The sequence below is a fragment of the Haemaphysalis longicornis genome, unplaced genomic scaffold (genome assembly GCF_048455015.1).
Source record: "Haemaphysalis longicornis isolate Haplotype H1 unplaced genomic scaffold, Haemaphysalis longicornis Haplotype H1 scaffold_1, whole genome shotgun sequence".
In the NCBI taxonomy this organism is placed as follows: domain Eukaryota; kingdom Metazoa; phylum Arthropoda; class Arachnida; order Ixodida; family Ixodidae; genus Haemaphysalis; species Haemaphysalis longicornis.
This window is the reverse complement of record NW_027526203.1, coordinates 475,962,371-475,981,914: the sequence shown is the minus strand read 5'-3', so window position 1 is coordinate 475,981,914 and position 19,544 is coordinate 475,962,371. Positions and strand designations below refer to the sequence as shown.

At 46.8% G+C, this 19,544-nt stretch overlaps 1 protein-coding gene across 1 annotated transcript in view; it reads right to left on the bottom strand.

The window, feature by feature from the left end:
- Positions 1-19,544, bottom strand: part of Abs (ATP-dependent RNA helicase abstrakt) — a 47,918-nt gene that overhangs the window by 11,100 nt on the left and 17,274 nt on the right. Inside the window, exons 6-10 of the mRNA XM_077688238.1 lie at positions 10,868-11,021; positions 10,185-10,321; positions 6,702-6,864; positions 5,396-5,599; positions 670-766 (exon numbers count right to left, since the gene is read on the bottom strand). Of these exons, the coding sequence (XP_077544364.1) occupies positions 670-766; positions 5,396-5,599; positions 6,702-6,864; positions 10,185-10,321; positions 10,868-11,021 (755 nt within the window). The remainder of the gene's footprint in view (positions 1-669; positions 767-5,395; positions 5,600-6,701; positions 6,865-10,184; positions 10,322-10,867; positions 11,022-19,544) is intronic.

The window sequence follows — 19,544 nt, the reverse complement described above, 5'->3', positions numbered from 1 at the left end:
TTACGACACAGGGGCAAGACAGGAAAGCTCCGAAGGTGGGGGCGAAGCACCCTTCAGTTGTGCATCTCCGATGACGTAGAGGGTGTTCAGCCACTGCGTACGCCTAGGCTAATAAACGTTACGGTTCTGAGTGGTGCTGGCAGACTGCTCTGACGCATTCTACGACATACAACACTAGGCTACAAAGCGTTGTGGTTCTAAGTGGTGCTGGCAGGCTTATCTGACGCATTCTACGACATACAACATGGCAGAAACGTGGTGTGCCGATTCCTGCGATATCGAAAATGCCCAACCAACAATAATGTCGGGATGGCAAGCGTGTTGTTGCAAGCAACCGAAACCGAAACTGGTCTGAATTCCAATCTTGGACATCGTCCAGTCACGTCGCAAGATGAATTTGAGTCACTGCTGTTAGTTGCAGCGGCCCTCGCAAATGTCACATGGTATTTTGTCTTATTTCAGACTTTATAAAAAAATACTGCTTTACTGACTGCATAAACGATGAAAAGTGTGTTTATTTGAGCCAGTCTGTGCTATGTAATCAAAAACAGAAGTTTGAAAAATTCACTTTAGTGTCCCTTTACTTACAGTTGAAGTTGCTTGCAGATGTTCTGCTAATACACCCCAGTTTCTCTGATTGTGAAATATTCAGGTAGATGTGTGACTTGCCTTTCCCGCCATGGATGGCCACTGCCTCCACACCTTTAAGGAGCAAATACTCATGGATGGCATCGACATCCTGTTTCTTTTCTGCAAAAATAAGAACCTGCAAAAAAAAAAATCAAACAACGAGTAAGGTTTAACACTTGTAAACCTAGTTATCACGAATGAAAGGTCTGTTTGGCTTAGTTTTGCAAAGACAATGCACACAGTGTTTCGTGAAAAACAGGCTGCTGGATGACTGGATTCAGCCTGCAGGGGTGGCAGTGGGTTTGAACCTTTTGGAGCAGCTCAGGCAAAAGAAATACGGTAATGCTGTTTTTGAGCAGCTTTGGAGCAGCAAAAGGGGAACTTTGGAGCAGCTTTGGAGCACCACAATCTAAATTTTGGCGCAACTTGCAATTTCTCATTCGGGAAACACACACAAAAAAATTCAAATGGCTTTTTTTCAACATTCAATCAATACTGAGTGGACCATTTTTTCTACAAATTATAAAAATATTTGTTCCCACAATGAAAGGGACACTAAAGTGTAAAAGCAAGTTTGCCTAGATTAGAGCGTTGTGAATACTAATAAACCACTCGCAGCGGCAGCGGTTTCTTATTAACACAGAAAATTCCAGAAACGTAAATCAAGTATCGATGCCACATCCACAATCACGCACTACACTTTGTGACATCACAAACTGTGAATGTGTGGCGAAACGGGATTGGTGGAGTTTGCCTAAGTGTTTTCGGAAACAAACACAGATGCAGCAGGGATGTGCAAATGTAAAATAAATTTTTGCTTCTGATGATCATGCGCTTTTAAAAAGACACAAACCACAGCAAGCCCACACCATAAAATATGATGCCACATCCCAGGTGGTAGACTGTGCTTCAGTTTCACTTTCATTGAAATGTTTCGCCTTGCATGCAAGCGCAGTCAAAAGATGCATGCATGCGGGTGAACACGACAACCTACCGCGCCTACTGACCACTAGTGCATGTATACTTGACACAGACGGCAGCAATCGAGTATTACCAGGCCCAGCTAGCTCTGCTCGCTTCGGGACATGCTCGGAAACATCACGAAAAAATGAAAGGAAAACAGGAGAGACACATGCCATCTCTAATTATTTCTTTCTGAGCAAACAACGCATCGTTGGCTGTCGAACAAAAACTGAGAGGGCTATGGAACATGCGATCTTTCAGTAGAAACAAAAAGGTACTCAGCCTTTAGTGTTCCTTTAAAGCACACAGCTGGCAGAGCAGGTAGAAAAAAATCTAGATATACGCAATCAAGTGAAAAATAAATTTTCCTCTTATTAACACCATTAAAGCTGTGAGAAGCAACCAAGAGAAGACTGGAAGTGGGCAAAACGGTCTTTCTTGCACCCAAGAATTAAAGGTTTAGTACCTTTATTCTACATATAACGAGACTGTAGGCAAATGAAAAAAACTGTGGTTGATTCCTCTGTCATAGGAATCAGTAAAACACGAAAGTGAAATGTGCGGCGAAATCCGCAGCTGAGCATGATTTGCAGTCAGCGGCTGTCTTGTGAGTGTGCTTGGCGAGCGACGTCTTGCTGGCGGGTTGATTCGGCAAAGGTGTGCTGGCATTATTTCTATGACTAATATGACGCCAGAAAAAATCTTGGGGTATTGCGGCATAAAACACTTTCGTTAAAATATAAAACCCGAAAATGAACAACCCTAAGTATAAGGTACTCTTTAGTACTAAAGGTTGCTTCCCTGCAAGAAGACTCTGTGTGCAGGGATGCACCCTTTACAGGCCGCTTACTTTGTTGTACTGGCGTCACCTCCGTGATGGATATGACTTCAGCGAAATCTTCGTGTATCCGGGAATAAAACACTTTCATGTTAAAAAAAAAGAAATTAAGGGAGGAAGGAATTAAAGGGACACTTAAGTGATCTGTAAACGTTGCGGGATTACTTGCGTAAATTGTAGTCTCGGGTCTCTAGGCCATGTTTCGACCACTCTCGCAGCATTTACGCAACTTTAGTAACAACTAACAAAATCTATCCAAAAGTGCTGTCCTCCTCTCTGTATCGACTCTCCAATAGAATCAGTCGGCCCAGCGGTTAGTTGGCTGGCCGCCGGTGGGCCGTCGCAATTCGTTCGCTCGATTGAAACTAAGCCACAACACGATTTGTGCCTGGAAGAATGTGCCTTCGTTTGTTAGTTTGTATACTGTATCAAGCTCCAAGTCCAAGTGGATCCACACAAGCGCGCATGTGATGCTTCACTGACTGCTACGTTAGTAGGAAAATCTAAGGCCAATTAAAGGCGGGAGAAGAGTCAGTGAAGTTAGTATAGGTAGTAGGGAATTAAAATCAACCGCAACTTTTTTATAAAGTGTAAAGCCAAGGTGCAGGAAACACTTTTTCGCGCTGGGTGAACTAGCACAGTGGTCAGCAGCGCGACCACAGATTTGCGATTGCTTTTCTGCCTAAGGAATGCAGTCGCTAGAGATGAGGTATTTGTGGGAATCTGGGGGACGCTTACTGCACGAGCGTTATTCAAGAAATTGTCATCTACGCTGCTTGGAATGCTAAAACTACATAGAAATGTAAACAGGCTATACAATATATGCTTTATATTTCCATTTCTGACAGTGCTCGCTTATGGCCGAATGGCCTGGAGCATTAGGTGCATAGTTCTGCAATTTGCAAGTTCGAATCCCCAATAGCAATATGTTTCTTAAGTTGATTTATTTAAGTTTGGCACTGTTTTCTATACTAAATTAACCATTTTTGCGCTGTAAGATTCATTGCTCCACGAGCGAGCTCGCAGAACGCGTGCAGACTGACACTGATGCGCTGACGAGTTCTCATTGGCGCGGTGTTGCCACAAGCACCGACTGCTTGAGGGCACAGTGCTGCATCAGCCGACTCTCGGCCTTGGGCGAACACGCCTCTTACAATACAGGCACGAGCCAGGAAAGCTCCAAAGGTGGGGGTAGAGCACGTCGCATTTGAGCGTCTCCGGTGATGCGGAGGGCGTTCATCCACTTTGCACGCCTTGGCTAGTGATAGTTATGATTCCAAGCCATGCTGGCAGGCTTATCTGATGCATTTTACAGCCGACAACAAGGCAGGGGGTATGCCGATAATTGAGATATCGAAAAAGTCCAGCCAACGATAACATCGGATGCCAAGCATGTTGTTTCACAGAACTGACTCGGGTGTGAACCCTAATCTTGGACATCATCCAATCAACATTGCATTGCATATGAGCGTCACTGCTGTTAGTTGTGACCACCACAAGTGTCACACGGTATTATTTCTTTCGGGCTTTATAAATCGAATAATGCTTTATCAACTGGATAAATGATGAAAAGTGTGTTCATTTGAGCCAGTCTATGCAATCCAAACATAAACAGAAGTTTGGCAAATTGACTTCAGTGTCCCTTTAACAGGAACTAAATATAATTTGAACTAAACCTGACTAAACTCTAGAGGAATTCAAAATAAATGTTCACGTTCAAAAACAAAAGAAAAAACAACAACATCCTAGCGTATTACCTGCACTATTGACCAAGTATCAACGCATGCTTCTACTGACGCAAAAAACACCGTGCAACTGCCTCATGTTTACCCAAATAACGAATGCACTAGTGTTTATCTACTTTTTTTTCAGCGTATATGGTGGGCTTAGTGGAGGAAAAAAAGCGGTGCTGTATGGCTCGACATACCTACCAAGCTGATTACTTGCAGACAGCTGCTGGCTTAACAGAATCTCCCCTCTGGCTTGTGCCAGGGCTGCGCCTGTTATTTCATCCTATTCCACACCCTCCGGCGGCATCTAACCTTTGGAATGGCAAGGGCACTAGGGATAAGATAAAACGGCAAGGGTCCGACTGAATGGTAAAACTATTTTATTTTTTTGCTTTTGACAATAAGCAGGAGGATTGCAATGACACTACTAGAGACGAAGCACCCATCACGGTGCAGCGTGCTGTGCAAGCAAGCTCCATTTAGGGGCAAAGTCTGTGCACTGCCCGCAGCCGAAGTTTGATCTCAAGTCTTGTGAAACTGTGCTGCATCTTGGAGACCAGGAAATTTTGACGAGTGACTCGGAGCTTTGGTCCTTTAGGAAGTCCACTGCAGTGCGCCAAGTTGTAAATGACAGCCGAACAAATGAGTGCGAGTAAACATCGTCTCATGGTTGTCTCACATTTTGCGGCACCACTTGGGAGCAGTATTGGCGCAATATCTGCCTTTTGGGGCAGCGTGGCACAAACGGCACGACCCTTCCACTCCACAGCCTGTCTCTCGGGCTCAGACCAAGCGCTGGAAAGGCAGCCGTTGCCCCCTCATCACGCAGTACCGCACAAGGCTCGGGGCAAGCGCAGCAGATCGCGTGGCGCGATGTCCCACCTGCCACACCTGTGCTCTGGAGCCTGCAGGTCGTTTTAACGCGACAAATGATGTTGCGAAACAAGGGCTTTCGCTCTAATAACATTTACCATGACTGCCATTAAGCGAAGTCATATTGCAAACCTTTCATAAGCATTGAGTGCTGTCGTTTTTCGGTAAAGTGGGCTTTCAAAGATAAAGCCCTAATTTCTCTTTGGCACACAGTGAAGGTACTTGGCAGTGATGCCCACCTTCGGTGGCAACTGGTGGCGCTAGAATGCAAGCTAGACAAATGTGAGTGCCCCCATTCCTACTAGCTGCAGGGCCTGCACCGACCCAATCACCGCACACTACATGCCAGCGGACAACTGACCGGCGGCGCCGTCTTCTGCAGGGTGTCCAGCAGGTGCACAATCTTGGCCTCCTGCTTGACGTACTCGACCTCCTGGATGACATCCAGGCTGGCGGCCCCCGCCCGGCCCACGTTCACCGTGATGGGCTTCACCAGGGCGCTGCGGGCAAAGTTCTGGATCTTCTTGGGCATGGTGGCTGAGAAGAGCAGCGTCTGCCGCTGGCCCTGCACACACCAGCAAGGAGGCTGCTCACTCACCCACAAGCTGCGCTTGGGGGCGCTACCTTCGTTCATGTTGTGCAAGCTGAAAGAAAATGTACTCGCTCTATGCTGGTGTTTTTCGGTTAAAGACAGGTTCTTCATGCTCATGCAGTCTGTCGGACCCAGGCTGATATTTAAAAACAGTCTGGCGGGCTCGGAATTACTTTATTATATTCTGTCGGGCTCGGGCTCAAAATTTCAAAAATTGTCAAGGTCGGGCTTTTATCTAAATTTTTATCAGGCGTGGGCAGGGCTCGTGCCTCTACCGAGCCGGCTCAAGCTGGGCCTAGAAATTGCGGCTCGTGCAGTGCTCTAGGGGGGAGAGGAAATGTTTCTATATGCCGGCCTGGCTAAAGCATGATGCTATTTGCTCGGTTTGCACAACCTAATTGAAAAATCAGCAAACAACTAAAGAAGGGAAAGAAAAAAAAAAAAAAAAAAAAACCCACGCTGGCCCGCCTAAAGCCCGCCACTGTTTTCTCAGTTGACGCAACACGATAGAAAAATCAGCAAACCACGAAGAAAAAAGTATCCACATGCTAGCTTCAATCCCTAAAGCACGGTGCGTGCAGTCTGCTCGGCTGGCCAAATGTGATGGAAAAATGAGCAAATAGTAAATATGCATGCCATAGCGACCCTTTCCATAAGACCCTTGCTATATTAATAGCATTCTCAACGTTATAACAGTGCCCATTCGCTGCACCGGTAATAAATTTACATGGGAAAAAAAAAAAAAAAAAAAGAACAGCAGCCCTTCGAAGACTGCCCATGACGCATGCTTGCCCACCGCTTCCTGAGGTGTAAAAGTGCTTGGGCATGGCACACGAGCGCCACCTCATGTGGTTGACACTAAGTGCCTCACTCAGAGATGGATACTTTTTCCACTACCCAAATATTCTAGTTCGCTGTAGTTAGGCTACGGGCAATGAATGCAGCGCAAGGAACACGTGGGCGATGAGCACAGGGAGACAGCTGCACTCCCAGCACTGAGAAACGGCCGCCTCATGGCAAGCGCCCGACAGCTGTTCCAGTGGCCAGCCAGGCCAGACCGCAGTGTGGCCCTTGCCTTGAAGAAGGAAAAGATGGTGCGCACGTCCTCTTCAAAGCCCATGTCAATCATGCGGTCGGCCTCGTCGAGGCACAGGTAGCGGCACATGTCCAGATTCACCATCTTCTTGTCCAGCATGTCCATCAGCCGGCCAGGTGTCGCCACCATCACGTGCACACCCCTGCAGTGTCAGCAGCACGGCTCAGGCAGGATCGCACTACGCACAACAGCAGCACCTGCCTACCTCACTGCCATCCATGCAAGCTGGCAACGCTGAGCAGTACAATTTTGCTCTCTCCCTTCAGAAGCTAGCACTGTACTCCTTTGTCGTTTCAGGCATGGCTCACACGCAGGGTAGCACATGGCTGCGATTCTCGGTCCACAAAAAACTACCACACAACTTCCCTGAGATCAATGACAATTTCCGGGACGGACAAGAAGAAAGAACCCCTGGTTCTTCAGTAATGAGATCAGTCTACATCTTCCGCAGACAAGGTGGCAAGCAACGAGTCCCTGCAGGTACAGTGTACTAGCAGAGAGAGGTGTGTCATTCGGAGCCGATTAGGGGGCTCCCTTTTGTGATGAAAATTTCTGCTGAGGAACTCCTGCTGTAAGCAGCGCCCCTGGCAGCCGCTGCTTACCAGTTGGCTTCAGAAGCTTTAACTGTCAAATTATTCCTTATCTATCACCCTAAATAGTCTCCTTTCTTTATTTCTCGATATAAAGTTTTATAAAACCCCTCCAATAACTGTTTAGGTTGATCGCTGGCTACAACAGGGGTTCTCTGGGGAACGCCTGCGCTCCATACAATTTTTTTCATTGCAAAAGGGACCCTCGCTCTGAATTGGTTTTTCCCCCGCACGACACACCACTGTACTGGAGGAGCCACGTATGGGCCACCAAGAGCTTCGCACAAGCTGTAAGCAGACACCTTCCCCGTCCCGTTCGAGTGCCCACTCTCAGATCGGTGATGTTACTAGGCACACAATCGGAGCTTGACTACTTCCAGCTGTTCTCCCAAATGAACCAGTGAAGGAGCGTGTGCATGCAACTAGCACACATGACAGAATCCAGCTCCTCAGACCCTCTCCAAGCAGTCTGTGCAGAGGAGCATAAAAGTCTTGAGACTACTAAAATTTATAACGTTTTTAGCAGGGGCGCACAAATAGTGAAACCTTCAAACTAAACCAAACACTTGAAAAAAGCTAGCTTCCCGACAGAATGAGAAAAGGAGCCTTTTTTGTAGCCAACCACCAATGAAACATTCCATTCGAAGGATCTGCAACACGCAGGCACTATGCACATTCGCATGAAACAAGTGATGCCTTGAAAGGTGGCTTACAATAAATGTAGGAGCAGAGGGGGGTGAAAGGTAGAGGAGGGGAAAAAGACACACACACACACACTTATACACGGGGCATGTAAAGGGCTAAGCAGCAAAAAGCTACAAACAGAATGCAGCCAAAAGGATAAGCGCTTCTATTAACTGGAAAGATTAGGTCATATAAGCCACTATGCCACAAGGGTTGCATTGTGACCACTAGGTGAATAAAGTACAGGGGACTTCTGGATGGTTTAGGTAGATATCCACACCACGGATTCTATTATGTGGTACAAACCATACCACCATGCTGGGCAAGCTAACTATGTCGGGGTCACGGTATATGGCAACAGTACATAAAAACATGAGAACCTCAATCAAGCGAAAAGCGTGTCAGTTTTCCTGAACTCCCAATTATACCAAGATAGGATTTGCGCATTTCGCAGTTGCAATGAGTTTGAAGAGCGGGTTTCCAAGTTGTGGCCTGAGATGTTCAAATGAACCACTAGGCATGTTGCCATGCTTTTGAAAGAGGTAATGTAGGAAGGCTTTTTTGCATGACAGTGGTGACTATTAAACCAAACTAGAAAGGACGCTACAGCAGTCAACATTTAGACAATTCACAGGTCAGCCTGAAGGCATGTTGTGGCGGCAATCGTCGGCATAGTGACAATTTGTGGCCATTCAGTGGAACATGGCTTATTGCGGCAAGGCTTGTAACCAGCTGTTTGCAGGGGAGTCAGAATAGAATACGTATTGCCCAGATCCTTCTGTTTTCTTAGCGTGGTTAACTGTTTTGGAGCAGAGGCTGAATGGGTTGGAAGAAGGCTTGACAGTGGATTTGGGTGGGACACTGACACGGCATTATTGATTATGTAACATTTTAAATAAAAAATGCCGTTCTCTAAGGTTAGAGTAAAAATCTGCCTTATTTGTACTATTTGGCCTAAAAAGTACTACACCTAAAGTACTACTTCTAATGCACAAGTGCCCAACCCACTCCTTGTCCTTTGTCCACCTTTATGCATTGGTACTGCTAAGCCAAGCTGCCACGCTCACTTTATTGCTGTGCAATGTCCAATATGCATTGCTGCCTAACTCGTGCCAACATGGAAACCAGCAGCAATATCGCCACCCTATCACTTTTGCAATGAACCTGAGCCAATGCACTGTACCAATGCAGGGCCCAGCAGGAAGCGCTGCCGCCTGTAAGTGTGTGTGCACGCGCTCCCCTGACTATTTTGCGTCTTTCGCGCACTTTCAGCATGAACAAATACACAGCAGCAGCTGCGATAGAAGTGCCCAATATGCGATCAAAAGTTTCCCGGTGCTCTGCCCCCCATGTCTGTGGGATGCCGACAGAGTGAAGAGCGCGCAGCAAAACTGACCTGAAATGAGTCCGAACAGGACTTGTGCGCCCTGCCTGCTCTTCACGCCATGTTTCCTGGGCAGGCTCGCCACAGATGTCTTAATTCATGTTCGTAACTTTCATTTGTATGATTTCCATTTTTGGAATATATGTGCTTTAACCTCAGCTGAAAGCCTAGTTGGCCACGTTAAAAGAGAACAAGTTACACTTATGTGAACTGCATTAGTAGCACATTCTCTCGAGCCTTTTTTTCTGGGTAGCGACAGCTATCAATGTTTGTATCTAATGCGTGATATAGGAATACTGGTGAAGCCTGCCATAGTTAGAGCCTGGGTCACTTGGTCCATGCTCCAGCGAAAACATTAAAAAATTTTGAAACACAATCTTATTTTTTAATGCCATGCTTAGAACAGCCGCGCTTCACATCAACAAAAATAAAGCGAAATTTAGCAAAAATAAAGCGAAATTCCAATCCTGATAGAATTCCTCTTCCATCTTAAAAGCAAATATTCTGACAAAAAACAAAACAAAAACATAAAACCAGAGCACGACATTAGTCACTGCAAAGCAAAAGTATCCACGCTAGGCGAGACAATCCTTGTTTGAAATGGGCCAATACAGGTCTGAACCTCCACACTAACAAAACACCTACTAAACCACCATAATATACAAGGTTGTAAACAAATCGCCTAATCATACGACAAATAACAAAGCACGGTTATGCGGGACACACAACTGCAAACATGCTGCCATGAGGCACCAATCCTTTTCCGATCTCGGTCCCCGACAGTGCCCGGCCACAGGTGCCCACCTGCGCACCACGTCCAGCTGCTCCCTGACCGAGGTGCCCCCGATGCAGAGGCAGCCCCGCAGGCCCGGGTAGCCGGCCTCCTCCAGGGCCTTCACGAAGAAGCTCACGATCTCAAACGTCTGCTTGGCCAGCTCGCGCTGCACACAAGGGGGTGGGGTTACGCCAAGGCAGGTTCCACGAGCAGAACAACAAACATCACGCTGTCACTGGCAGCACGCTCCCGGCTGAGCGCGCACAAAGTTAGCCTCACTCTACCCCAGCGGATGCGGAATTCCCACCGGTTAAACCCTGCCTACTGCGCGCGTATGAAGAAGAAAACTTTCTCAAGCTCAATTCTGGCGCATTCGCAGCACTTCCCCAGCTTGCGGTGTGTACCGAGACCACTTCTCAATTGCTGTCAGAGCTGGCCATGCAATGGTGGCAGATCTCCGCAGCATGTAACGTTCTGGAAATACTACAAGGTGCTGCAACACTGTTATAAACACTTTGAACATTGATTATGCCTACACTGCTGGCTCTTTTGCAGTCAAATTCCACACAAAGCTCGCATTTTATGGCCTAATACTTTGCTTACCACCATTATTGGGTGCCAAGCACACACACACAAAAAAGTAAGAGTGACATGTAACGGGGCACTGATGCGGCGCAGCGGCACGAACACTGCTGCTCCACGACAGCCTCACCGATGGGCACACCACGAGGCCGTACGGCCCTTCGTTCTGAATGAAGGGGAGCCGCTTCTCCTGCTCCAGGCAGAACATCAGCAGGGGCAGCACAAACACCAGGGTCTTGCCAGAGCCTGTGAAGGCTATGCCGATCATGTCTCGTCCCGAGAGCCTGCACAAACACAGAGCGCAGTTTGTTTCAAAAGCACCGTATTATCGCGCGTATAACCCGCACCAAAAATGCAAAAATTTAAGTGGCAAAGTAGGGGCGCGGATAATACGCATATTTTTCTTCTTTAGTGCAGCTTCACGGCAATGCGCGCTCTGCCGTGAAGCTCCTACGCAGTAACACTGACAAAGAAAATTCAGTTGTTAGAGTGCACTTGTCCTTGTTTTTTAAACATACAAAGACAAGGAAGAAAAAAAACAAGGATGAGCACACTCTAACAACTGAATTTTATTCGTTTGACGAAAGACCTATAAACCCATGAATGTATGTGATGGGTTGCTTGAGCAGTAGCTTTGGTGCAGACTTCCCTGTATCAAATATGGGGGCAATATGAGAGGTTTTTTTTTTCTTTTCGGGCGGGCTGAAAGTGGGGGTGTGGATTATATGCAGGGGCGGGTTGTATGCAGCACGAAAATACGGTACGACAGTATGTGCTACATACAAGAGGAGGTCCCAAGGTCAGAAACCGGAGGCAGGACCTCCTGGTCACCCGTACCAAAAGAGCTGGCATTTGTTAGGGTGGGAGTGCACACAGCAGCGGAGACCGGAGTTAGACTCGTGTTGTGCTTGTCCCACTTTCCTAAAACCCAGGGCAGAGGACCACAATGGGCCCGTAAAACAAATGCCTCTTGTAGAGTCGCAAAGACTGCGTTTCCAACTGACCACCCAGGTGACTTTGTGCGCAATGGAACAGTGCAGACACAAAGCTTGACGACGAGCATGACCCGTACCATGGAAAACTCTTGCAGGCTGTGAATGCAGTGTTGGTGGGCCATAGCAGAAGCAATGTGGGTGTCCAGGCTGGGGTGCAAGCACAGCATACGAAGTGCTACATGCAAACACTGAAGCCCGACAAGGCATCCTGATAACGTGCTACGGGCCTAGCAGTGCGCGAGGGTTCTCTCAAATAATGATGGCCAGTGCTGCTATAGGTAAACCAAGTACTGTAAAGTGAACCTTCTGCAGACTGAGAGAGCAGCACATTCTCTGTGCAGTCTTCGTAGCCTTTGCCTCGACGCCAACAACACGTGGCCCTTGTTGTCATCCTTGTCGTTTACTCTCAGCACTTGCACAGCGTGTGCTGCCATGCTGTCGGTAACTGGGTGCTGTCTTTTTAAGAACACACACGGCCTTTCCAGTGCCTGCACTTTCCAGGTGATAAGTGAACGTCCCCACATATCTCTCGGCAGTGCACTCCAGCATTAGGCGCTCCAATTCTTGTACTCTAGTAGTAGTAGTATGTGGGTGTTTATGGCGCAAGGGCAGCCAAGGCCAAAGAGCGCCAAGATAATATTTAGTGGTCCTTTACTGTCATTTTAGTGTCTAAAATGTGTATGGTACGAGTATGATCCTGTTTACTAAAAGAGCTTAATATATGGGTGTAAGATATTAAAAATATGAAGATGGCCATAATGGTGGATGAAGGTGACCATGATGGGTGCGTAACCCTTGGTAGCTCTCTTAATGCTGAGAGATCCGAAAGTTACATGTGGTACGAGATGACATTTAAAAAATCGGATTCAACGAGATATGATAATACATGTTTGTTCGTGACCGCTGGTTCGTCTCCTAAAAATAAAGAGGGATGAAGTAGAATTCTGTACCTGTATAAATCAGGGAAGTGTCACTGTCTCACATCGTTTAAGGATTTGCATTCGATTAATATATGTAGTACTGAAAGCCGCTCGGCACATCTGCTGCACTGAACCAGTTAGGAGATACGAATGTGTGCCATGTGTATGGCCTATTCGAAGCCTGCACACGGATGTTTCATTGAACCTATTTTGTTTGTCTGTCATGTATTTGCCTATCTGTGGTTTTATTGTGTGTAGTTTATTGTGTGCTTGTTCATCCCAGTGTTGTTGCCAGTGTTCGCGGAGACGTCTTCGTATTACTGGTTTCATGTCCTCGTATGGTACCTGTGAGATTTCGACATCATTGCGCAAAGTGGCCAGCGCAGCATTTTTGTCAGCGATCTCATTTCCTCGTATACCACAATGCACTGGAACCCAGCATACTATTATCTTCAGCCCTAGAGCATGTGCTGTCACCATTTCCTGACTAACTCGGTTCATGACAACATTGCGACTATGTTTTCGTGAGTGTAGCGACCTGACAATGCTCAGAGAATCTGTAAAAATAATTGATTGCTCTGTTTTTGTTCGTCTAATGTGCTGTAGTGTTAGAAGAATTCCATGTGCTTCTGCCGTGAAAATTCCAGAATTTACATTCATCTAGGGCCATGTGCAGCACATGAAACAGCAGTAGCACTTTTCGAGCCATCTGTATAGAAAGCATTGTATTGGTGGTACTTGTGTTGTATGTGTAGAAAATGTTGTACAATGAGCTCTCTTGGTGCATTCCTCTTAACGATTTCCCTAAAGGAAAAGTCGCAGGCAAATGATGACACATCCCAGGGTGCAGTAAGGTCTGTTACACTGGTTTCATCGAGTTCATTGAAGGATACCCCTAGTTCTTCAGCTTGTCTTCTCACTCGCAAAGCGAAAGGCGGAGAAAGTGAAGGACGGTTGGAAAACAGGCTCATAGTGGATGTGTCTTTGATAATAGTGTTACACCGATTCCTTATATTTGAAGACATCTTAAGAGCATACGTTAGGGCCGTAAACATGCGCTGGTACTCCAAACACCACCGGTCACACTCTACATACAAACTCTCAGCGGGGCTTGTACGGAAAGCGCCACACGCAAGACAGAGCCCGAGGTGTAGAACTGGGTGTAGCATTTTTAAAGCAGTTTTGCTGGCTGAGCCATATGCCACGCTTCCATAGTCCATGCGGGACCTAACCAAGCTGGTAAAAAGATGCAAGAGGCACTCCTTATCTGCACCATAGGACTGATGAGACAGGACTTTCAGTATGTTTAATGTTTTTAAGCATTTTAATTTGGTTTTCTTTATATGTAATATAAACGTCAGTCTTTCATCAAGGACAAGGCCCAGAAACTTGTGTTCTTTTGTGACAGCTAACGGTAGTCTAGTGACAGCTAACGGTAGTGACGGTAGTTTTGTGACAGCTAACGGTAGTAAGTAAGGTCAGGTTCAAGACAGAGCCCACGACGTTTTGAGAACAGGATACAGGTACTTTTCTGTGGGTTTAATTTAAAGCCATTCTCTTCTGTCCATTTAGAGAGTTTATTTATACCTAGTTGAACCTGCCTTTCACACACTGAGAGGTTGCACGACTTGTAACTAATCTGTACATCGTCAACGTACGTGCAGCATGATATTGGAGGTGGCAACGACTTTGTGAGCGTGTTCATTTTGATAATAAAGTACAGCTCAATACTCCACCCTGAGGAACCCCATTTTCTTGTACAGACACTCTGGAGAGTGCCGTCCCAACCCTTACACGAAATGTCCGTTCTGACAAGTATCCTTCTATTGTGTTAAGCATATTTCCTGATATACCAATAGATTTGAGGTCATGAAGAATGCCGTAGCGCCAAGTAGTGTCGTATGCCTTCTCAAGGTAAAAAAATAGAGACAATATTATTTATGGATGAAGGCATCTTTGACATAAGACCCAAACGATACCAGATGGTCTGTTGTGCATCTACCTGAACGAAATCCTGCCTGGCAGTTATCCAGGATGCCATTATACTCAAGGAAATATGTCAGTCTTCTAGTTATCATTTTCTCAAATACCTTACTTAGACAACTGGTGAGGGCAATTGGCCAGTAGCTTGTTGGGAGCGAGGCATCTTTCCCTTCCTTCAGTATAGCCACTACCATTGCCTCTCTCCAAGAGGTAGGGAAGCGTCCTGCTAGCCATATTTTGTTGTAAAGGTAAAGGAGTGTTTCGAGGGTGTCTGGGTGAAGATTCTGGATCATGGTGTACGTGATGCTGTATGGCCCAGGTCAAGAAGCCTTACACGTGCCGAGAGCAAACATCAGCTCCTGCATAGTGAGTTCAGAGTTGTACCGCTCTCCTAATTGTCTGTTATCCCGAATCGGCTTGCGTTCCACAGATTTCTTGTATTGGATGAATGTATTTGTGTAATGGGCAGAACTCGATATGTATTCAAAATGTTGTGCAAGCGCATTTGCTTGGTCACCAGTAGCACACACCAAAGGTACATTGTGCGTTTTCTGTCCTTTGAACTTTCGAATTCTATGCCATACTTTCCGCGCATCTGTATACGAATTTATTGAAGTTAAAAAAGACTGCCAGCTATCTCTTTTGGCCTGCCGGCGAGTGCGCCTACCCAGTGCCTTTGATCGCTTGAAGGCTACTAAGTTTTCAGCCATTGGATATCTGCATAAGACACCCCACGCCTTATTTTGGGCCTTTCGCACAAGTCTGCATTCTTCATTCCACCAAGGCCTCCGAAGATTACGAGCACAGCTCGAGCTCTGCGGAATGGCGCTTTCAGCAGATTCAAGAATGTGCGATGTGAGGAAGCTACAAGATTCATCAATGCCTAAATGGCTGATGGTAGTGTAGGGGAGTTTTGATTTTTTCCCTAAACTTTCCCCAGTCGGCATCACATTCTCTGAATTTTTTATGTGGAATTGAACTGTGGGGGCCAGATTCTCAACATCTTAGGGTGACTGGGAAGTGGTCATTTCTGTGTGGGTTAGTGTCCATTCCCCATTCAACAAGTGGAAAAAGAATAGAAGAGCCTATAGCCAGATCGATGTGCGAGTATGTGTGGTGTGTTGTACTGTAATATGTGGGCTGTTTTTTATTGAATAGGCAGGCTCCGGATGATAAAAGAAACTTTTCCAGCAAGCGACCTCGGGCATCTGTGCGTTCCGACCCCCAGAGTTCACAGTGAGCATTAAGGTAGCCTACTATTAGAAAAGGTTCCGGAAGCTCGTCAAAGAGGGATTCGAATTCTGAACGTGACAGGTGGTAGTCAGGAGGAATGTATAAGCAGCAGACTGTAACTAACCTATTAAAAATTATTGCCCGGACAGCCACTGCTTTGAGGGAAGTAAGTAGCTGAAGAGATTGACAGGGAACAGATTTTTGCACGACAATTGCTACACCACCAGACGAGTGAGTGCAGCTGTCTCTGTCTGTCCTGAATATCACGTATTGATTGAGTGAGGAAGTTGGTTTGTGTGGGTTTTAAATGTGTTTCTTGTAGGCACATGATATTTGGCTGGTGTTTGTGCAGGATTTCATAGATGTCATCGAGGTTTCTCATTAGGCTCCTACAGTTCCATTGGACAATGTTGTGAACTGCCATAAAAGTCCACAAAGAAAATTGATGCTGCTAGTAGAGTAGTTCCATTATTCAAGGGGTCTTTTATGTGCGTATTATGTGTTCTGTGTAGGAGCTGTTACCCTGCAGGTGGCTTTTTTTGGCGCTCAACAGAGTGCCGTCTCTCCTTGGAAGTCTGTGATTGCCGGTGAGGATGGCGTTAAATCCAGTTCATCATCTGATGCCCTTGGAGTAGCCATTGGGTCACGTTCCTTTGGGGCGCTTGGTGGCCGAGGACCATGTGCAGGCCGTGGCAGGGCGGATGACGCAGCGGCAGCCGCTGCTCCCATGTCAGTGTTCGCAGTACCCCCAGAGCCACAGAGGGGCATTGGAACAGGCACAGGAGAGGCGACACCACCTCTGAGTGTGTTTGTCGCCACTGTGACTGCGGAGTCCGCAGGCACTGTGGCGGCGTGGACTGCCGAGGGCAGCACGGTGGGAGGCGGTGGCGGGACCAAGTCAGCAGTGCTGTACTGAGTTCCCACCGAAACCTGACGGCGCCCCACCCCCCGGTGAGCAGCGTCGGCATAGCTTCCTGAAGGAAGCATTGCGTATCTTTTTCGAGCCTCTGGGTATGAGATGTTTTCAATTACTTTGAGATTTATTATGTCCTTCTCGTCTTTGAACTTCTGACATGATGGAGAGTAAGCAGCGTGAGGCCCATCACAGTTGCAACATTTGAACTGTGTGGTGCGGCAATCATCCGTCTTGTGATCGTGCTCTGAGCATTTTGCACATCTTTCTTGGCCTCGACAGTTGTTAATACCATGCCCGTACCGTTGACACTTAAAGCAGCGTCGCAGATTCGGGATGTATGGTCTCGTCTGGCAGTGGAGGAAACCTGCTTTTACAGACTCTGGTAGGGTGCTACGGTCAAACGTCAGGATTATATGTTTGGTTCTTATCTCTTTTCCATTGCGCCTCATTGTGATACGTCTGACTGCCGTAACACCTTGTTCACGCAGGCCTTCGAGGATATCAGCATCACTTTAATTGAGAAGTTCAACTGACGAGATAACTCCTTGGCAGCTATTGAGAGTACGGTGGGGTGCCACAGTGATCGGTAGATCTCCAATGCTTGTTTGCTTCAGTAAGTTACAAGACTGTTCTTTACTCTTGACTTCAATCAGCATGTCACCAGAGGTTAGCTTTTTTGCCTCGTAGTTTTTTCCAACAACACTTTCGATAAATTTTGCGATCAGGAACACGGACTTGGTGGTGATTGGTGTTTCTTTGTCCACTGATTGCATGACCAAAAATCGTGGGAAGTTCTCCGGGTTTGCGAACACAAGGTTTGAAACTGGCTTGAAGATGGCTTCGGAGCGGGTCATCTTCGGGGCCTGATCAGGTTTAGAAAATACCATGCGAAATAGTATAGAGCAGGGAACAGGGGTGCTTTCTTCTCTAGCCTTACCCTGATAACTAGAGAGGTCCCAGAGCTCCCCGCCCGCTAAACGGACAGGGAGCCCATCGGCCGGAGCTTGACCAAGGCTTCGACGGCCACCGTTAGAGGCTTCTATCCTTCCACCTTTCGACTCATTGCCATGGTTGGTCACAGCGTGAGTGTGAGGGCTCGGGGTCCACGGTGTCGCCAGTACCGTCACCAAGATTGCTCAAGGTGCCCCGTGCGGGGAATTCTTGCACTCTGCTACAGTGCTATGACAGCTTGGCATGATAAAGTAGTTATTTCTTGCGATGTGATTACGCATGCATATTAACTTCCGCAACCAAGACAGCACAGGACTGACAGTTATTGGTCTCTCCCTGTCACCTTCGCACAGGCCAAACTTTTTTGAATGGCCACATGCCCTACGCTTGGATGACAGCAGTGCTCTCTAAATACACCAACACACCCACGATGTATCAGTGCCGCTACACATCACTGCCGAAAAGACACTCGATAGCATGGTTCTCTCCCATGAACATGGATGGCAGGAAGGCAGACACAGGCCCAAAGGGGACTATCATCATCATAAGCAGCAGCCTATTGAAATCCACTGCAGGATGAAGGCCTCTCTTATTGACCTCCAACTGCTCCTGTCCTGCGCTGCTCGAGTTCGCAGTTTACCCCTGAATTTGCTTATTTCATCCCTCCATCGGGTCAATGGCCTTCCCCTTCTTCTAGACCCATCTCTTGGAGTCCACTCTGTTGCCCTAACTGTCCACCGGTTGCCGGTTCGTCTCACCACACGGCCCGCCCAAGTCCATCTCTTTCTCTTTATTTGCACTAGACCTTCCACTCTAGTTTGTTCCCTGATCCAGGTAGCTCGTTTCCTGCCCCTGCGTGTTACTCCTAACATTATCCGTTCCATGGCCTGTTGAGACGACACAAGTTTGCTTTCTAGTTGTTTAGTAAGGTGCCAAGTTTCAGCTCCGTATGTCATCACGGGCAGTATGCACTGGTCGTAGAGTTTTCTTTTGAGCGACAGAGGTAGCTTACATTTCATTACCTGGGAGTGCTTGTCAAGTGTACCCCAGCCCATACCTATTCTGCAGCGGATTTCTCTCTCGTGGTTGGGGTCAGCACTAACCATCTGTCCGAGGTAGTTATATTCTTTTACTCCTTCCAGTATTTCATATCCTAAGCTGAAGAGGATGTTTTTGGCATGCTTATTCATTACTTTTAGATTTATTCGTATTTATTTTTAACCACACGGCCGTGCTTTCTGATTGTAGTTCCTCAAGCATGGTTTGCATGTGTTCTGCGGTCTCACTCAGCAAGACTATGTTGTCCAAAAACCTCAGATGGCTTAAGTATTCCCTGTTTATTCTTAATCTCATGTTTTCACAGTCAAGCTTTCTAAGTAACCCTTCCAGACATGCTGTGAAAAGTTTTGGCTAGATGGCATCTCCCTGTCTTACTCCCTTTAGCATTGGAAATTAATCGCTTTTCTTTCCCGAGGGTTATCCTGCCCGCGCATTCCTTATACTTGTTTTCGAGAAGTCTTATGTACTAGTAGGTTTCCCATATTCCGTGGTCTTTTATTGCCTCTAGCATGGCTGCGGTGAGTATGGAATCAAATGCTTTCTCATAGTCTATAAATGCCATGCAAAGGGGTTTAGTGTACTCGGCGGATTTTTCTATCACTTGTTTGATAACAAGGATTTGATCTGTGGTTGAGTACCCTTTCCTAAACCCAGCCTGCTCTATGGGTTTCTGGGAATCCAGGCTGTCACCTATGGGGCTAACTATAACTTTGGTAAACGGCTTGTAAACAACTGAAAACATGCCAAGCC